The 19590-nt window shown below is 47.0% G+C and overlaps 2 protein-coding genes across 3 annotated transcripts in view; one reads left to right on the top strand and one right to left on the bottom strand.

The window, feature by feature from the left end:
* Positions 1-2948: 2948 nt before the first annotated feature.
* On the bottom strand, positions 2949-18159 carry CINP (cyclin-dependent kinase 2 interacting protein). Of its 2 annotated transcripts, none has more exons than XM_011991592.1 (5): positions 18093-18159; positions 14998-15166; positions 11345-11474; positions 4907-5036; positions 2949-3432 (listed from the first exon to the last, which is right to left on the bottom strand). In XM_011991592.1, exons 1-5 carry the CDS (start codon positions 18097-18099, stop codon positions 3230-3232), a joined length of 639 nt encoding a protein of 212 aa, XP_011846982.1. In that variant the 5' UTR covers positions 18100-18159; the 3' UTR covers positions 2949-3229. The 2 variants fall into 2 exon arrangements, with proteins under 2 accessions (XP_011846982.1, XP_011846981.1); XM_011991591.1 differs by lacking the exon at positions 18093-18159 and adding an exon at positions 17822-18088.
* Positions 18160-18809: 650 nt separating this feature from the next.
* TECPR2 (tectonin beta-propeller repeat containing 2) overlaps positions 18810-19590 on the top strand; it is a 138428-nt gene continuing 137647 nt past the window's right edge. The window contains exon 1 of the mRNA XM_011991593.1: positions 18810-19036. The gene's annotated coding sequence lies outside the window, so the exon portion shown is untranslated. The remainder of the gene's footprint in view (positions 19037-19590) is intronic.

Below are 19590 nucleotides of genomic sequence, written 5' to 3'. Positions count from 1 at the left end.
TTCTCTTTGATTTTGTGGCTCTCTGGGTTTTCATACTTAAATTGGCAGGATTTCTGGAGGTGGAAGGCATAACTGTATGTAATTCATCCAGTAGGTTCAGCTAGAAGTCCCAAATCAACCTACTTCATTGTTCCTTTCAGATAGAAGTTGCTTGGCAGATTCATCACTTAGGTCTTTTACTTCTGATTGTCCTTAGCAGTATTGATCCTTTCCATTAGTCTTCCGGAGTCACTTGCTGCAGGGTGTCCGGGACATGCACCATCAGGGACACGTGAGTTGTCCTAGAAATCCTGTGTAGGTATGAAATCTTTCAACATCTCCTCTGAAGAGCGTTTATTCTTTAAGTAACCCCCAACATACAAGTGACTGCCTGTGGACTTGATGCCAAGGCCTCTCCCAGGCAGGTCTGGGTGAGTGGAGCCTCTGGGGTCCTGCCTCTCCCAGCCCATCTGCCTCTGCAGCTCATTGCAGTAGCTGCTTCCTCAGCATGCAGGGGAGGCTGAAGTGGGACAACACCATTCCTGTCAAAGGCTGACCATGTGGTCTCCAGACTGCAAGATGCCCGAGTGCCTACTTTGATGATAGTCAATTCTTTTTTTTTTTTTTTTTTTTTTTTTGAGACGGAGTCTTGCTCTGTTGCCAGGCTGGAGTGCAGTGGCGCGATCTTGGCTCACTGCATCCTCCGCCTCCGAGGTTCAAGCCATTCTCCTGCCTCAGCCTCCCAAGTAGCTGGGACTACAGGTGTGCATCACCACGCCAGGCTAATTTTTGTATTTTTAGTAGAGACTGGGTTTCACAGTGTTGGCCAGGATGGTCTCAATCTCTTGACCTCATGATCTGCCCGCCTCGGCCTCCCAAAGTGCTGGGATTACAGGCGTGAGCCACCGCGCCCGGCTGATAGTCAGATCTTAATAAATATAGCAAAGGAAGAGGAAAGAGAAATCCTAAGAAATGTTGCCTTTAAATGCTTTTGGCTGGGCTCGGTGGCTCACACCTGTAATCCCAGCACTTGGGGAGGCCAAGGCGGGGGATCACCTGAGGTCAGTAATTCAAGACCAGCCTGACCAACACGGTGAAACCCTATCTCACTAAAAATACAATATTAGCTGAGTATGGTGGTGCATGCTTGTAAAAATCAGCCAGGCATGGTGGCAGGTGCATGTAATCCCAGCTACTTGGGAGGCTGAGGGGGGAGAATCACTTGAACCTGGGAGGTGGAGGCTGTGGTGAGCCGAGATCACACCACTGCACCCCAGTCTGGGCAACAAGAGTGAGACTCTGTCTCAAAAAATAAAGTTACAATAGTCTTAATAAACTTAGATAAATAGTATTTATAGTTAAATACTAAAAGGACACAATTAAAAACTATACTTGGCCAGGTGCAGTGGCTCACACCTATAATCTCAGCACTTTGGGAAGCCGAGGCAGGAGGATCACTTGAGGCCAGGAGTTCAAGGCCAGCCAGGGCAACATAGCAAGACCCCATCTCTAAAAAGTAAAAATTAAAAAATTAGCCAGACGTGGTTATGCACACCTATAGTCCCAGCTACTCTGGAGGCTAAGGCAGGAGGATCACCTGAGCACAGGAGTTTGAGGCTGAGATTACAGTGAGCTACGATCATGCCACCACATTCTAGCCTGGGCAACAGAGCAAGACCCTGTGTCTAAAAACAACAACAACAACATTATTGCTGGGCTGGGCAGTGCATGACTGTAGTCTCTCAGGAGACTGAGAAGGGAGGATCACTTGACCTCAGGAGTTTGGCACTATCTGGGCCACATGGTAAGATCCTATCTCTTAAAAAAACAAAACAAAAAACTAAAACTGCTATTTATTAAGTATCACTATATATATAGTCCCACAGAATATAAAGTTTGGGATCAGAGAACTTACAAAAAGGCAAACACAGATGTAGAACCATGTAACAAGTAATGCCACCAAAAAGAAGAGTTTAAAGTAGGCTTTTACAGGCCGGGCGCAGTGACTCATACCTGTAATCCCAGTACTTTGGGAGGGCAAGGCGGGTGGATCACGAGGTCAGAAGATGGAGACCATCTTGGCCAACATGGTAAAAACTTGTCTCTACTAAAAATACAAAAATTAGCTCGATGTGGCGGCGCGTGCCTGTAGTCCCAACTACTCAAGAGGCTGAGGCATGAGAATCACTTGAACCCAGGAGGCGGAGGTTGCAGTGAGCTGAGATCGTGCCACTCACTCCAGTCTGGTGACAAAGTGAGACTCCACTTCAAAAAACAAACAAACAAAAAAGTAGGCTTTTGCATACCTTCACATTCCACATCCTAGCTTTTGGCCAGTCTCTTCAGTCTGTTTCAAAACGGTCACCTTTCCCTCATTCTAACCTAGTATGTTAACTCTGGAAATGGCCGCAAACGTTGTGAAAGCCGAGGATTTGTGGCAGCAGAATGCCAGGGAAGACAGTTCACATCGCTTGTCACGTCCCCAGTATGCAAACAGCGGCAATTTTTTCGTAGGTTATTTTCATTGTCATGATGTCAAACTTCACTTTAACTCTATGGGATCTTATTATTTAAGATGAAGTCTCACTCTGTCACCCAGGTTGGGCTGCAATGGCTCACAGCAGGCTCTGCCTCCTGATTCAAGCGATTCTTCTGCCTCAGCCTCTCGAGTAGCTGGGATTGCAGGCACGTACCACCATGCCGGTTGATTTTTGTATTTTTAGTAGAGACAGGGTTTCAGTATGTTGGCCAGGCTGGACTCGAACTCCTAACCTCAAGTGATCTGCCCACTTCGGCCTCCCAAAGTGCTGGGATTACAGGCGTGAGCCACTGCACCTGGCCCAAAAACTAATATATTCTCATAAAAACTTCAACAATCAGATAGGCATAAAGTGAAAATATTAAACCAAGGATTTTCTACACAAATGTATAAAGCACGCCTTATTTATAGAAACCAGATCACTCACTCATTCTGCTCAGAAACTCATTGATTTTACTCAGAAGCACCCACGAGTGATGGGTTCCCAGGAGGGGCAGAGGAGGCTGAGCGGCACCACATGGGGCTGGCCGCGGGCTGTGGACATGGGCATGCCTGGAGAGGCCACGGGGCTGGTGACAAGCTCTGGCCAGAAGACCCCAAGAAGGTCTGATCCTGAGGTCTGATCCAGGCCTGCGGCACTGAGTCCTAGGCAGGAGACTGTCTGCCTGGTGAGAAGTGGAAGGAGCCAGTGTCCGCAGCCATCTCAGGACGTCACAGAGCTCGGTGGCCCGTCTCCAGCAGCATGCTCTCCAGATGCAGCCTGCTGTCGCTCTCCACGTAGGGCTGGTGCAGCCACATGGACAAGTAGCTCAGGGTGAGGTCAGGATCCCTGGTGTGTGCAAGCTCCTTGGCCACCGTGCGCTTCAGGAGCAGCTCCTTCCTGTACATCTCCAAGAGCTTGTGCGAAACCTCATCTGAAAGAAACGTGAGTGTCCCTTAATGGCAGTGATTCAAGAATGTAGTCTTGACTCGGGAAGAACTACATTTTTAACAGCTCTTAATTAAAAACCAGAATTAGCAACAGCACTGAAAGGAAGAAGGGCCCGATGGAGTTTACCACTCTAGCTGGTACAGATTAGTACAATTCGATAACACCGTCAACAGAGTGAAATAAAAGCGTATATAGGCCAGGCGCGGTGGCCCACGCCTGTAATCCCAGCACTGTGGGAGGCCCAAGTGGGTAGGTCACATGAGGTCAGGAGTTTGAGACCAGCCTGGCCAACATGGCAAAACCCTGTCTCTACTAAAAAATATAAAAACTAGGGCGGGCGCGGTGGCTCACACCTGTAATCCCAGCACTTTGGGAGGCCAAGGTGGGTGGATCACGAGGTGAGGAGATCGAGACCATCCTGGCTAACATGGTGAAACCCCGTCTCTACTAAAAACATGAAAAATTAGCCAGACATGGTGGCGGGCGCCTGTAGTCCCAGCTGCTCAGAAGGCTGAGGCAGGAGAATGGCGTGAATCCGGGAGGCGGAGCTTGCGGTGAGCTGAGATTGCGCCACCGCACTCCAGCCTGGGCGACAGAGCGAGACTCCGTCTCCAAAAAAAAAAACAAACAAACTAGCCGGGTGTGGTGGCGCGCGCCTGTAATCTCAGCTACTTGGGAGACTGAGGCACGAGAATTGCTTCAGCCTAGGAGGCAGAGGCTGTAGTGAGCCAAGACTGCACCGCTACACTCCAGCATGCGTGACAGAGCGAGACTCTGTCTCAAAAAAAGTATACATAACCTTTTCTACCTGACCCTTAGGTGACCTACAGTGATTATAAGTAGGAGATTCCCCTCAAACTGACAATATATCACTAAACACATTCCACCAGGTGATTTTCCCCTTTCCTGCCTTATTTAAAAAGTCTCAGATCAACATAAAACAGCTTAGCCCTTGTCTTGAACTAATAAAGCTAAAAGTAGCCCTTTAAGAAGTACCTCCTAGAGTTTATTGAAGTCATGGCCTTCATCTTTCCCAGTCATCTTCCATGAGGTTGGCTGCAGTGACCTCACTTTGTTTTTTAATTAAAACAAAAAGGAAAAGAAAAACCTCAACAAACCAAAAAAACCCCTTTCTCCCCTTCCCCCCCAAAATGAGAGATTTCTGCTTCCACAGAGGAGGTGGAATTCACTCTGCCCCACTGGTTTTAGAGGCCTAATAACAGCAGCTTGCTTCACGGGTCTCTAATTATGTTTAATATACTCTGCTGACAACCAGGTAATTAAAGCCAAGAAGAAATGTTTATTTTAAGACGCCTCTGTCTCTTTTCCTCCCGATAGATACTTTTGCATTGAATTTCAAAGCCTTGTCAGCTTCTTAAAGTACCAGATGTAAACGATACTAAATGCCCTTAATAACCTTTACCCTCCTGAAAGTTAACTGAGAAGGAACTACTTACAGAAATGGGTTGTAGGCCAAGTGTGGAACAGAGGGGGTCGTTTAGTCTCCTCCCCATAATGGTAATTTTCTAGTTCACAAATTCCCTTGGTAGTTGAAGACAGCTTTTCCATTTTCACCTGTATTTTGGTCTGAAACATATTCATTTAGAATATGATAATATTTGAAATCTCCAGTCTCAGATTTAATACCTATAAGATTTCAAAGCTAAGAAGTGTACATCATTGTGATAAAAATTCTAATAACTAAACACTGTTAACTCTAAGTACAGCAAATTCCCAGGGAGACGAAGGTGGACAGTTGCTATGATTCCATTAATTTGAATTACTTTGGTAATAAACCCCAGATTTCCAGTCCTAGAGCAAGAAAGGTTTCTGAGTGCCATTTCACTAGGATTTCCAAAGAGCACTAATGTTTTAGGCCCAAAGTCCTAGGGGAATCCCAAGGCAGCCTCTTGCTGCCTGTTTTTTTTTTTTGAGACAGGGTCTCATTCTGTTGCCCAAGTTGTAAAACTGTAATGCAGTGGCATGACCGTGCCTCATGCAGCCTCGACTGCCTCCCAAGTAGCTGGGATCACAGGTGTGCACCACCACGCCCAGTTAATTTTTTTTAATTTGTAGAGACAGGGTCTCGTTATGTTGCCCAGGCTGGTCTCTAACTCCTGGGCTCAAGCGATCCTCCCACCTCAGCCTCCCAAAGTGCTGGGATTATACAGACATGTGCCACCATGCCTGGCTGGCTCTTGCTGCTTTTAAGAAGTGAGAGAGAAAGGCATCAAATGAGCTCATTTCTGACTCTCTTTTTTTTTTTTTTTGAGACGGAGTCTCGCTCTGTCACCAAGCTGGAGTGCAGCGCCAGGCTGGAGTGTAGTGCCAGGCTGGAGAGTGCAGTGCCAGGCTGGAGTGCAGTGCCAGGCTGGAGTGCCGTGCCAGGCTGGAGTGTAGTGGTGGGATCTTGGCTCACTACAACCTCTGACTCCCGGGTTCAAGTGATTCTCCTGCCTCAGCCTCCCAAGTAGCTGGGATTACAGGTGTGTGCCACCACACCCAGCTAATTTGTGTATGTTTAGTAGAGATGGGGTTTCACCATGTTGGCCAGGCTGGTCTCGATCTCCCGAACTCGTGATCCACCCGCCTCGGCCTCCCAAAGTGCTGGGATTATAGGTGTGAGACATCGCACCAGGCCTGACCCTCTCTTATTAACTGCCTTTATTTACGGAAACCTCCTTGACTTCCTTGTTTATAAAATGGCAACACAGAAAGGGAGCCCTCAACACTTCACGCAGGAAGTAAGGAAACGTGGCGAGGTGCCATTGACGGCCCCTCAGTGGGGGCCAGGCTCTGTCCTAAGCCCTGTAACTGCATGATGTGCACAGCCACTTGTGGGAGCTACTAAACCATCCCCGCTGCACACAGCAGGCAGCACAGAATAGGGGCAATGGCGGGCTTACTTCCACAGCGTGGTGAAGAGGATTGAGTTAGTATTTGTGAAGCACCTACTTGGAGATATATAAGGGTTTGATAAAGAAAATTAATGGGTGAAGTAACTACGATTTCAGATTTAAGTAGCATAGGTCTATGAAGACCAAATTTTAAACTCCTAAGTATAGCTGACTTTACATACATGGGGGGGAAATAAGAAAAGATATATAAATTGTCAAAAATATTAATTCCTTTACTTGGTCCTTCCAACCACCCTCCAATTACATTGGAAGTGGCAAGCACTAAATGCAGCTAATGTTAATTTTTACAGGACTTTACTTGTTTCCCAAATCTTTTACGGTTTGATATTTTATTTGGCCCAACCCCAAGAGGCAGGACTCATCATTTCCCTTTCACAGCTGGGAAACTGCTCCAGGTTGAGCTGAGAGGGATGAGGCCAGAACTCGATACCATGCCTTCTGACACCAAGTTTTAACACCCAGTCCTCTGCTCTTTCCTCTGAGTCCTGCGGCAGCTCCCTGGTGCCACCTGATTCTAAGAAAAGCTGATACCAGGAGAATAAGGGAAATTCTGGAGCCTTGACCCCAGGCGAGAAGTCATGCTCAATTCTGTCGCTCAGCCATCAGTAAGGAATTCAGGTCACATAGGCACGTGCATCCCTGAATGAACAATGCATAAACAACAGCCCCTTACATTTCAACATTGGTGGCTTCTTCCCACAGCAAACACAGACCACAGTGAAATGTTAGCCCAGCTTAGGGGAAACAGTGCATGCAACCCCCAGAAGGTCAAACTTATGAAAGACACAGACCAGGTCTGGAAACCATGCTCCTTAACCGATAGAGGAAAATAGGAAGAAGAATAATAATAATACCCTTATAAAATCAACTTTTGGTTTCGAACATAGAATGAAAACTTATTCCCAAACCACTTTTCTTTTCTTTTTTTTTTTTTTGAGACGAGTTTCACTCTGTCACCCAGGCTGGAGTACAGTGGTGCGATCTCAGCTCACTGCAAGCTCTGCCTCCTGGGTTCAAGCAATTCTCTGCCTCAGCCTCCTGAGTAGCTGGGATGACAGGCACCCACCACCACGCCTGGCTAATTTTCGTATTTGTAGTAGAAACGGGGTTTAACCATCTTGGCCAGGCTGGTCTTGAACTCCTGACCTTGTGATCCACCCACCTTGGCCTCCCAAAGTGCTGGGATTACAGATGTGAGCCACCGCGCCCGGGCTTTTCTTTTTTTTTTGAGACGGAGTCTCACTCTGTTGCCCCGACTGGAGTGCAGTAGTGTGATCTCGGCTAACTGCAACCTCCGAAAGTGATTCTCCTGCTTCAGCCTCCCCAAGTAGCTGGGACTGCAGTGCCTGCCACCACCCCCAGCTAATTTTTTGTATTTTAGTAGAGATGGGGTTTCACCATATTGGCCATGCTGGTCTCAAACTCCTGACCTCAGGTGAGCCAACTGCCTCAGGCCTCCCAGAGTGCTGGGATTACAGGCATGAGTCACCAGGCCTGGCCAAAACAAATTTTTTTAAAAAATAAATAAAAATACAACAGTTAGCTGGGTGTGGTGGCAGACACTTGTAATCCTAGCTACTTGGGAAGCTGAGACAGGAGAACCACTTGAACCCGGGAGGCAGAGGTTGTGGTGGGCCCAGATCACCCCCACTGCACTCTAGCCTGGGTGACAAGAGCGAAAATCCATCTCTTAAAAAAAAAAAAAAAAAAAAAATAACAAATGGGAGGGAGGGAACCAATCTCCCATGCAGAATAATTCCGAATAATTTATGTAGATACTGCACCCTGAAGGAGGTGGTGAAAACGTCCCTACCCCCAAGGTTTGGGCTACACATAGTGACTTCCTGCCAGAGAGCACAGCATGGGAGGAGGAGAAAGAGCAACTTCACAGCAGAGGAACCTGGTGTGCCTGGTGATCAAGGTCAACTTTGACAGTGAAAAGTCCTGGCCGTGCACAGTGGCTCACGTCTGGAATCTCAGCACTGTGGGAGGCTGAGGTGGGAGGACTGCTTAAGCCCAGGAGTTTGAGACCAGCCTGGGCAATAGGTGAGACCCAAAGAAAAGTCCTGATGACAGAATGTCCAGTATGTGCCCTTGATATGATGTGATAGAAATGGCACTTTACTTCTGTGGTCCTCCTCTGAAACAAACCCATAACCTCAGTCTAATTCGGAGAAAAACATCAGAGAAATCTCCACTGAGGGACGTTCTACAGAATACCTGACCAGTATTCCTCAAAATTGTCCAAGTCATCAAAAACAGGGAAGTCTGAGAAACTGTCACAGCCAAAAGGAGCCTAAGGAAACACGGGGACTCAATGTCATACGGGATCCTGAAGCCGAAAGAAGACATGACAGAAAAGCTAAGGCCGGGCGCCAGGGCTCACACCTGTGATCCCAGCACTTTGGAAGGCCAAGGTGGGAGGATGACGTCATGTCTGGAGTTCGAGACCAGCCTGGTGAACATGATAACCCTGTCTCTGCAAACAAATTTTAAAAATTAGCCGGGCATGATGATTCATGCTTGTAGTCCCAGCTGCTCAGGAGGCTGAGGCAAGAAGATCACTTCAGCCCAGGAAGTAAAGGCTGCAGTGAGCTGTGATCATGCTACTGCATTCCAGAGCAAGACCTTGTCTCCAAACAAACAAACAAAAAGGTGAAAATATAAAGATCTTAAACGTTTACGGGTAAGTTTCAGTTATCCAAGTTCAAATATGTGTAAAACCTAATTTCCTGTGCCTAGCAAAGAAATAAGGTGGTATTATCTTCACATCTGGTGGCCAGTATGGTAGGTTTTGAAATTTAGTTATTAGTTCATTAAACAAACACTTTAGTCTCTTACGTGCTGTATCAGGGATGGGCAAATTATCCACGGAACACACGTCAATTCTGGCCCACAGCCTATTTCTGTATGGCCCACAAGCTAAGATGGTTTTTTTTTCATTTTTAAATGGTTGAAAATAACCAAAAGGACAATAGTGATTGTGACTCATAAAAGTTATACAAGGCCGGGCGCGGTGGCTCAAGCCTGTAATCCCAGCACTTTGGGAGGCCGAGACGGGTAGATCACGAGGTCAGGAGTTCGAGACCATCCTGGCTAACACGGTGAAACCCCGTCTCTACTAAAAAATACAAAAAACTAGCCGGGCGAGGTGGTGGGCGCCTGTAGTCCCAGCTACTCAGGAGGCTGAGGCAGGAGAATGGCGTAAAAACCTGGGAGGCGGAGCTTGCAGTGAGCTGAGATCCGGCCACTGCACTCCAGCCTGGGTGACACAGCGAGACTCCGTCTCAAAAAAAAAAAAAAAAAAAAAAAGTTATACAAAATTCTAATTTCAGTGTCCAAAGATAAAAGTTTTCCTGGACAAATATGGTGGCCCACACCTGTAATCCCAGCATTCTGGGAGGCCGAGGTGGGCAGATGACTTGAGGTCAGGAGTTCAAACCAGCCTAGCCAACATGGCAAAGCCCCGTCTCTATTAAAAATACAAAAATTAGCCGAGCATGGTGACACGCACCTGTAATCCCAGTTACTTAGAACACTGAGGTGGAAGAATCGCTTGAACCTGGGAGATGGAGGTTGCAGTGAGCCAAGATCATATCACTGCACTCCAGCCTAGGCGACAGAGCAAGACTCTGTCTCAAAAAAAAAACAAAAAAAAAAGTTTTCCTGTACAGGTGCAGTGGCTTAAGCCTGTAATCCCAACACTTTGGGAGGCTGAGGTGGGTGGATCACTTGAGGCCAGGACTTCGAGACCAGCCTGGCCAACACGGTGAAACCCCATCTCTACTAAAAATACAACAATTAGCTGGGCATGGTGGTGCACAGCTGTGATCCCAGCTAGGCAGAAGGTTGAGGCACAAGAATCACTTGAACCCGGGAGACGGAGGTTGCAGTGAGCCAAGATCTCACCATTGCACTCCAGCCTCAGTGGCAGAGTGAGACTCTGTCTCAAAAACAAACAAACAAACAAAAAAACCACACAAACAGAAACAAAAAAGGCCAGGTGTGGTGGCTCATGCCTGTAATCCCAGCAGTTTGGGAGGCCGAGGCAGGCGGATCACTTGAGGTCAGGAGTTCGAGACCAGCCTGGTCAACATGGTGAAATGCTGTCTCTACTAAAAATACAAAAATTAGCTGATGTGGTGGTGCGAGGCTATAATCCCAGCTATTTGGGAGGCTAAGGCAGGAGAATCACTTGAACCTGGGAGGTGGAGTTTGCAGTGAGCTGAGATCATGCTACTATACTCCGCCCTGGGTGACAAAGTGAGACTCCATCTCAAAAAAAAAAAAAAAAAAAAATTCAAAAAACAAAGATAAAGTTTCATGGAACACAGCCACATCCATTCACACACATATTGTCTATGGCTGTTTAGTCCTATGTGGCAGACATGAGTAGCTGAGACAGAGACTGGCTGGCCCTAGAAGCCTAAAATATTTACTCTGTGGTTGGGTGCGGTGGCTCATGCCTGTAATCCCAGCCCTCTGGGAGGCCAGCAGGTGGATCACCTGAGATCAGGAGTTTGAGACCAGCCTGACCAATATGGTGAAACCCTGTCTCAACTAAAAATACAAAAATTAGCCAGGCGTGGTAGAGCGCAACTGTAGTCCCAGCTACTCTGGAGGCTGAGACAGGAGAATTGCTTGAGCCCAGGAGGCAGAGGTTGCGGTGAGCCAAGATCGCGCCACTGCACTCCAGCCTGGGCGACAAAGCAAGACCCCATCTCACGAAAAAAAAAAGAATTTTTACTATGTGATGAGACCGGAAAGTGGGTGAAATTTCCCTGGATGATGCACAGGAGGAGTGAATGTCTAAGACAGCATCCTGGGGAACATTAAGATTTACGTGGCAGGCAGAGGAAGAGAACATCAGAGGAGACTGAGAAGGAGGAAGGGATGGCCAATGGTCAAGTGAATCCCAAATACATCCATCGGATTCAGCAACAGTGACCACAAGTGGCCTGCGTCTTTATGTCTTACCAACCCATCCAAGGTGGCCTGCAGTTCCTCACATAGCTTCTCCAGTTCCTCGTTATATTCCAGACACACCTTTTCTTCATTTTCCTTCAAGGCTGGGCTGCTGCTGTCTAGTTCTATCTTGTCTTTATTCCTAAACAAAATAGAAAATAATGTGAACAAAATATACTCTTTATAAACTCTTTAGCCTTGCCTTATTTCCTTATAATAAATTCTGCAAACCTCTATATCCACATAGTTACGTGGGACATTTTGCATAAGCATTGTTCTTTCATATCATGATATAAATTCAGTTATTATTTATATGTGCAATGAATATGTCCATTGGTCACTCAATTTTGCACCAAAATAAGTCAGTTAAATTCAGCCATGACAGCTGGTTTTGGTGGCTCATGCCTGTAATCTCAACACTTTGGGGGGTGGATGCGGGAGGACTGCTTGAGTCCAGGAGTTTGAATCCAGCCTGAGCAACATAGTGAGACCTCATCTCCACAAAAATTAAAAGTAAAAATTAGCTGGGCATGGTGGGACACGCATGTGGTCCTAGCTACTTAGGAGGCTGAGGTGGGAGGATCACTTAATCCCAGGAAGTCAAGGCTGCAGTGAGCCGTTATCGCACCACTGTACTCAGCCTGCGCAAAAGAGCAAGACTGTCTCAAAACAAAAAACAAAAAACAAAAAAAACAACATTCAGCTGTGTGGCATCGTTGGCATAGGGCGTGGTGCTGGATGTACAAAGATGAACAAGACATGGATCATTTCCTCAAAGAGTTCAAAATCCAGGAATACAGACATGCCTCATTTTACTATGCTTCACCTTACTGAGTTTCATAGATAATGCATGTTTTACAAATTGAAGGCCTGTGGCAACCCTGTGTATGTACGTACGGCAAATCAACCAGCGCCATTTTTCCAATAGTATGTGCTTACTTCATGTCTCTGTATCATATTTTGGTAATTCTTACAATACTTCAAACTTTTTCATTATTATATCTATGATCTTTGATTGATAATCTTTGATATTACTAGTTTAATTGTTTTGAGGTGCCATGAACCATGTTCACATGTAACATGAACCATGTTCACATTAAGCGTGGTGGAGCTTAATGAATGAATGTTGTGTGTTCTGACTGCTCCACTGACTGGCTGCTCCCATTTCTCCCCATCTCCTTGGGCCTCCCTATTTCCTGAAATAGGAGGATATTGAAATCAAGCCAATTAATAGCCCTACATTGGCCACTAAATGTACAAGTGAAAGGAAGAGTTGCATATCTCTCATTTTAAATCAAAAGCTATACTTTGGCCAATTTAAGAAACAAAAATATTAAAAGCTGGAAATGATTAAGCTTAGTGAGGAAAGCATGTCAAAAGCTGAGATAAGGGGCCAGGTGCGGGGGCTCACGCATGTAATCCTAGCACTTTGGGAGGCCGAGGCGGGTGGATTGCCTGAGCTCAGGAATTCAAGACCAGCCTGGGCAACATGGTGAAACCCCATTTCTACTAAAATACAAAAGAAATTAGCCGGGCGTGGCAGCATGCACCTGTAGTCCCAGCTACTCGAGAGGCAGAGGCAGGAGAATTGCTTGAACCCAGGAGGTGGAGGTTGCAGTGAGCCAAGATTGCACCATTGCACTCCAGCCTGAGCGACAGAGCGAGACTCCATCTGTACAAAAAAAAAAAAAAAAAGGGCTAAGATAAGCCAAAAGCTAGGCCTCTTGTGTCAAACAGTTGGCCAAGTTGTGAAGGCAAAAGAGAAGTTATTGAAGAAAATTAAAGGTGCTACTCCAGTGAACATGTGAATGATGAGTGAAACAGCCTTAGCGCGGATATGGAGAAAGTTTGAGGGGTCTGCACAGAAGAGCAAAACAGACACAGCATTCCCTTAAGTCAAAGCCTAATCCGGAGCAGGACCCTCACTCTCTTCACTTCTATGAAGGCTGAGAGACATGAGGAAGTTACAGAAGAAAAATTTGACACTAGCAGGATTTGGTTCATGAGGTTTAAGGACAAAAGCCATCTCCATAACATAAAAGTGCAACGTGAAGCTGCAAGCGCTAATGTAGAAGCTGGAGCAAGTTATCCAGAGGATCTACTTAAGATCAATGATGAAGGTAGCTACACGATATGACAGATTGTCAATGTAGATGAAACAGCCTTCTATTAGAAGAACATGTTATCCAAGACATTCACAACTACAGAGAAGTCAATGACAGGCTTCAAAGCTTCAAGAGACAGGCTGACCCTCTCGTTAGGGGATATTGCAGTTAGTGACTTTAAGCTGAATCCAATGCTCATCTACCATTCTCAGACTCCTAGGGCCCTTAAGAATGATGTTAAATCTACTCTGCCAGTGGAAAAAGCAAGAGAACCAGAACTAGAAGTGGGGCCTGAAGATGGGACTGAATTGCTGCAATCTCATGAGAAAACTTGAACAGATGAGGAGTTGTTTCTTATGGATGAGCAAAGAAGGTGGTTTCTTGAGGTGGAATCTATTCCTGGGAAAGATGCTGTGCACATTGCTGAAATGACAACAAAAGATTGAGAACATTACATAACTTAGTTGATAAACCAGTGGCAGAGTTTGAGAGGTCTAATGTGGGTAAACACTATTAAACAGCAATGAGAAAGAACAGAACCAGGACAGTGGCTCTACATTACATGGATGGCTTCCAAGTTGAAAGACAGTGAGACATGGCTGGGTGCAGTGGCTTACATCTATAATCCCAGCACTTAGGGAGGCTGAGGTGGGCGGATCACCTGAGGTCAAGAGTTCGAGACCAACCTGGCCAACATGGTGAAACTTGGTCTCTACAAAAAATACAAAAATTAGCCGAGCGTGGTGGCAGGCACCTATAATTCCAGCTCCTCAGGAGGCTGAGGCAGGAGAATTGCTTGAACCTGGGAGGCAGAGGTTGCAGTGAGCGGAGATCCGGCCATTGCTCTCCAGCCTGGCGACAGAGTGAGACTCATCTCCAAAAATAAAAAATAGAAAAAGAAAGCGAGACATAAAGGAAACACTAACATACGTTTTCTGTTTATGTAAAATCCAAAAATGGACAAAAAGAATCCATGGTAGTTTTTTCCATATCAGCTACGTACTGTGTCAACATCATAGCAAAGTTTGAGGAAGGCACAGGTCATACATGAGCATGAAAACCCAATCATCACGCCTATGAACTACAAAAGAATCAAAGAATCTATGGTTTTAAAAATCAGAATAGCCAGGCATGGTGGCTCACACTTGTAATTCCAGCACTTTGGGAGGCTGAGGAAGGTGGATCATGTGAGGTCAGGAGTTCGAGACCATCCTGACTAACATGGTGAAACCCCGACTCTACTAAAAATACAGTAATTAGCCGGGTGTGGTGACAGGCGCCTGTAATCCCAGCTAGTCCGGAGGCTGAGGCAGGAGAATCACTTGAACCCAGGTGGTGGAGGTTGCAGTGAGCCAAGATTGCGCCATCGCACTCCAGCCTGGGCAACAGAGTGAGACTTCATCTCAAAAAAAAAAAAAAAGGAATATAATTTTGTATCATGTGTCATCTTACCACTTGCTTTTTCTGCTTAATATTTTATTTTCAAATTTATTCATGTTGCTATTTCCCCACTTATTAAGGGTGAAAAACTTAGAGCATGAAAAACCGATATGTACTTACAATAAACTGATTTTCAAGTTGGCAATATTATTTGCAGTGGTAAAACCTGCATCACTGAGGGTTTCCCACTTCAGGATTAAATTATGCCAATCAGCCGCATTGTCCTTAATTTTTCTTGCACTGACAGATAAGACAGGTTTTCTGGGCGTTACAATTCCAACAGTCTTTGCTGATAGGGTATAAAAGAAACAAAATTATTATCATGGAATATACAATCATAGTTGGAGGGCAAATGTCCTCATAATTTTCAACGGTAAAACTATCTCAAATGCTGTATCAACTGGACAAATAAATGTGGAAACTACAAAGTCTGAATGAATGTGAAGGTTCCCGGAAGAAGACAACATAGAATATTTTTAACATTTTAAGATTCACCAGATATAGCTGAATCCTTTTCCAGCTTAATGGCTCCGCACAATTTTTACCTTAAGCCCTTTGTTTTCCAAAGATTGGAAATAAGGTAAAGTTGTGACTTTCTGCTAAAACTCTTCAATGGCTCAGGTTACCTTCCCTACAGGATAATCTATCTAGCCCTGACTCCTGAGTACTTCCACTATCTAGTCTCAGGCACTCTGATACTTTAAATTTGTTCAGAGTGGCATGGCTCATGAGTGCGAATCATTTCAAGACACTGAGACAACAGAGATGCAGAGTTGATCACGATGCTGCCACGGCCCTGCTTGGAAATCAGGAGGAAGTCCAAAGTCCTTCCAGACTTAGCTACCCCTCTGCATCAACACGTACATCAACCCACACATACACATTGGCCCCCTGTCAATCTCCAGTGAAAATGAACTACTGGCAGCTCTCGAAAAGCTGAGGTGCCTGCAGGCCTTTGCACGTGTTCTCTCTGCAGGAAAGCGCCTTCCTTCCTCAGGCTCATGACGCCTATCCTCCAAGATGTACCCGGATCCCACTGCCTGTGGGAAGCAACCCCCAGACCACCAAGAGCCAACTCAGGTTGTTTGTTCTCCCCCAGCCCTCCGGTGCCCTCTCGCCTTCTCTACTTTGAACCCCGCAAAGGCTTCTCACGGCCCACAGGATAAAGTCCCCTTCAGGAATCCAGGACACACAACAGCTGGATGGTTTGACGTCTCGAGTCAGAAGACCACACTGCCTGCGTCTGAATCCCAGCTCTGCCAGCTGTGAGATCTTGGGCAAGTTCATGTACCTTTCAGAGCCTCAACATTTTCATCTGTAAAATGGGAATAAAAATAGTATCTACTTCATAGGATTGCTGAGATGAGATAATATATGTGAAGCTGTGAGGCCTGGCACATGGCAAAAACCCAGTATCTCACCTGTTAGCTCAAGGCCTCTACTATCCAAGCTCTGCCCATCCCTTCAGCTTCCCCCTTCCCACTTGCCCTCTGTGCCTCAGAGCTGGCTCTGTCCAAGTTCTGACCTTGACCTGGAATGTTTTTCCTATCTGTGTGTGTCCCCACTCCCCTGCCTCATACTTAGTATCCTCACTTTTAAATATCATATTGATTTATCACTCATTCTTTACTTAAACAACAAATATTTGCTTACTGTCTACAATATGCCAGGCATGGGGGAATGAAGTGATTGAATGAGATGGATCAGGACTGTTTTCAAGGAACTTACTTTCCAAAGGGGAGGCAGATAATAAACGATTAAATGGCCACGATCAGTTCAGATCATGGTAAGTGTACGTGGAAAATAAAACAGGGTCTTGTGTTAGTGTGACCCCCTGAGAAGGTATCATTCAGGCTGAGATCTGAATGATGAAAAGCCAGAAAAAGGGTAGGTCAGTAGTATGTGCCCTAATTATGAGAATGAGGTTGGTGAGTTCAAAAAACAGAAAACAAAACAAAATAAAACAAACAAACAAACAAAACCAGTGTGCTGGAATGAAATGGACAGAAAAGGACTAGTGGGTGAGGAGGTGATCAGACAACTAGAACCTAATAGCTTAAGATAAGAAGTTTGGACTTATTCTAAGTATTAGACCGGTGCAAAAGTAACAGGTTTTGCCACAACTTTTAATGGCCAAAACTGCCATTACTTTTGCACTAACCTAATACAATGGGGAGTGAGCAATAAGCTCTGGGTAGGGCAGTGAAATTATCTGATTCAGGTTTTTAGAAAGTCATTTCCACAGAGAAGTATTCCTGGATCCCCCAAGTTGGGGGGTAGATATGTGGAACATCCTGTAATTCTGCTATCATGATATTCATCGGTGGAGTGTATTTGCTTGTCTAATGTCTATATTCCCTGCTAAACTGGAAATTCAACTAGGGTAGGAACTATGTCTTGTTCTCTTTCAAACCTTCCACACATAGGAGGCTTTGCATAAAATGAGGTAAATGGAGGAATAGCTCTTACCACCTGTTCTATAACTGTCTGAGGGTTTTCCCCCCAGCAGGAGATTCTGAGGGCCGGACCACATCTGATTTATGGTCAGCCTGACTCATACTGGGCACATATTTAGGAACCAAAAACATAACTGACTTCAGGAAACTTAAGGGCCAGTAAAGACAGACCAGTCATCAGCGTCACAGGACAGGGCAGGGTGAGGGCACAGTGACTAAGTTACTTATCCCCTCTGAGCCTCTACTCCCCATCTGCAAAATGGGGTTGACATTACTTCATGGGATCACTGTGAGGTTCAAATGAGATGATCCACTTAAAGTACTTGGAGCAGCACTCAGCAGACTGAGCACTAGGCGAAAGCCAGCTTTCATTACAAGCAGAATGTTCTGACAAGGCAGTTCAGAGAGGAGTTACTGGAGGAGGTGAGCATGCAAGGCTTGGCACCCAGTGAACTCTGTTAGTGCTAATTTATAGTGACAATAATTACAATTTGGGTGTCTGATCTGCTGACACTCATTTGCGTATATCGTCCCGTTCATCTGTCACTCCACATGTGAAAAAACGGAGGCTCGGCAAAACTGTCTCCCGAGCAGCCTGCAGAGGCTGCGCGGGGCCTGCGGGCTAGGCTGGGGCAAGGCATCTGACCTCCATTTAACCTCATTTAATCCGGGGAGCTCCTCAGCTTCTGGCCCAACCTGCGGCCCAAGCAGTAACATTCACAGCCACCCTGCCCCGGGAAAGGAACCCATCTCACGCACCTTCCATGCGGTCCGCAGATATCCCTAGAAGGAGAGGCGAAGCCCCGCCCACCCCCGCCGGAAACGCATTTGCGTCACGTCCGCCCCGCCCGCTACCACTTGTGGCTCTGCCGCTCTAGCCCCCGGCGGAGCCAACTGCCGCTCTTCGGTGCTGGCCCGGGTGCCGGCCCCGTTGCCCAGGGAACGGGCTCCCGGCAGCCCCCGCGGCCCGGAGTCCATCCCCGCCTCCTCCGGCCCGGTGGGGCCGACGAGTCCGGAGGGGCTGCCGCGGGAGGTGAGTCCCGCGACGCGGCAGGCGGCCCCGACGCCCCCGACTCCTGGCCCCTCGCCCCCTCCTCGGCCTCCCCCAGGCCACTCTTCCCTTGCCTCAGCCCCGCAGGGTCTCCATGCCCGTCCGCCCTGCCTCCCTCGCCCGCGGTCTCGCCCGCGCGGAGTGGCGGACACTAAATGCCACAACACACGGAGCGCCTGGCTTGCCGCCCGCGGAAGCCGGCGGTCCGCAGCGGGGAGCAGGGGCCGCCCGCCCCTCCTCAGGCCTCCGCCGCGCGCCCCGTACCCTCGGTCCCACCCTGCACACCGGCTGCCGGTCTGGCGGCGGGCTGTGCTCCTTCGCCTTAGGATTGACGTCGCGTTCTGTCCCCCACTCGCAGCCCGCGTCCCTTACATCCGCCCACCGGCGCCTGGCCCCAGGCCTTGACACTCACCCAGTTGGTGTTCAGTGTTCGATGAATGGATAAGCGAATGACTCCTTTCCCAACCCTATTTGAAGACCTGGGAGGCAGAATAGGTAGTAAGGGTTAAAGAATGGGGTGTCCTGGAGTCAGACCCGGGCAGGTCACAGCGGCATCTTCCTCCATCTGTGCTGGGGCAAGTGCCCTACCTCACGCCGCTCCGGTTTCATCACCAGTGGAATGGAGATGAGAATAGTTTCTACATCTGGCTTGGTGAGAGGATTAAATGGGTCAGTGCATGTAAAGTTAAGCATGGTGCCTGCCGCTGTACATTTCTGTAAAGGGGAGCCTCTGCTGTCATTTGTGCTAGCCTGCCTTCTCGCCCTCTAGTCCGTTCTGATATGTCTCTGACTTCTCATGACTTTAGTTACTCCTTCTCTACTTCCATTTCTCTTCCCTGCCCTTTTTTCTTCCTCTCTTTCTTATTGAGATTCAGGAATTTTATTCTGTTCTGTGACTTATGTTCCATTTGTTGGCAGAATGTGGGATACCAAACTGGGTACATTCTTTTCTCATCTACTGGAGTGATCAGTTGCACTTGTTGACTGCCTCCTTGCAGCCAAGGTCTTGTAAACAGAGAGTTCTGGGAAATCCGCAAACCCAAATCGCGGGCATAGGTAGAATCTGGGAATGAAGCCACTGTAGCTCCTTGTGATCACCAGTGATTCCTGGTCTTTTAAGCTGCAGTACTTTGTGTTTTCTCACACCCAGCTATAATGTACCTTGATAAACCTCTGACCTTGTTTTTGTTGTTGTTGTTAACCTGA

Source organism: Mandrillus leucophaeus, unplaced genomic scaffold, assembly GCF_000951045.1.
Source record: "Mandrillus leucophaeus isolate KB7577 unplaced genomic scaffold, Mleu.le_1.0 Scaffold4, whole genome shotgun sequence".
Classification (NCBI taxonomy): domain Eukaryota; kingdom Metazoa; phylum Chordata; class Mammalia; order Primates; family Cercopithecidae; genus Mandrillus; species Mandrillus leucophaeus.
This window is presented reverse-complemented; position numbering and strand designations above follow the sequence as displayed.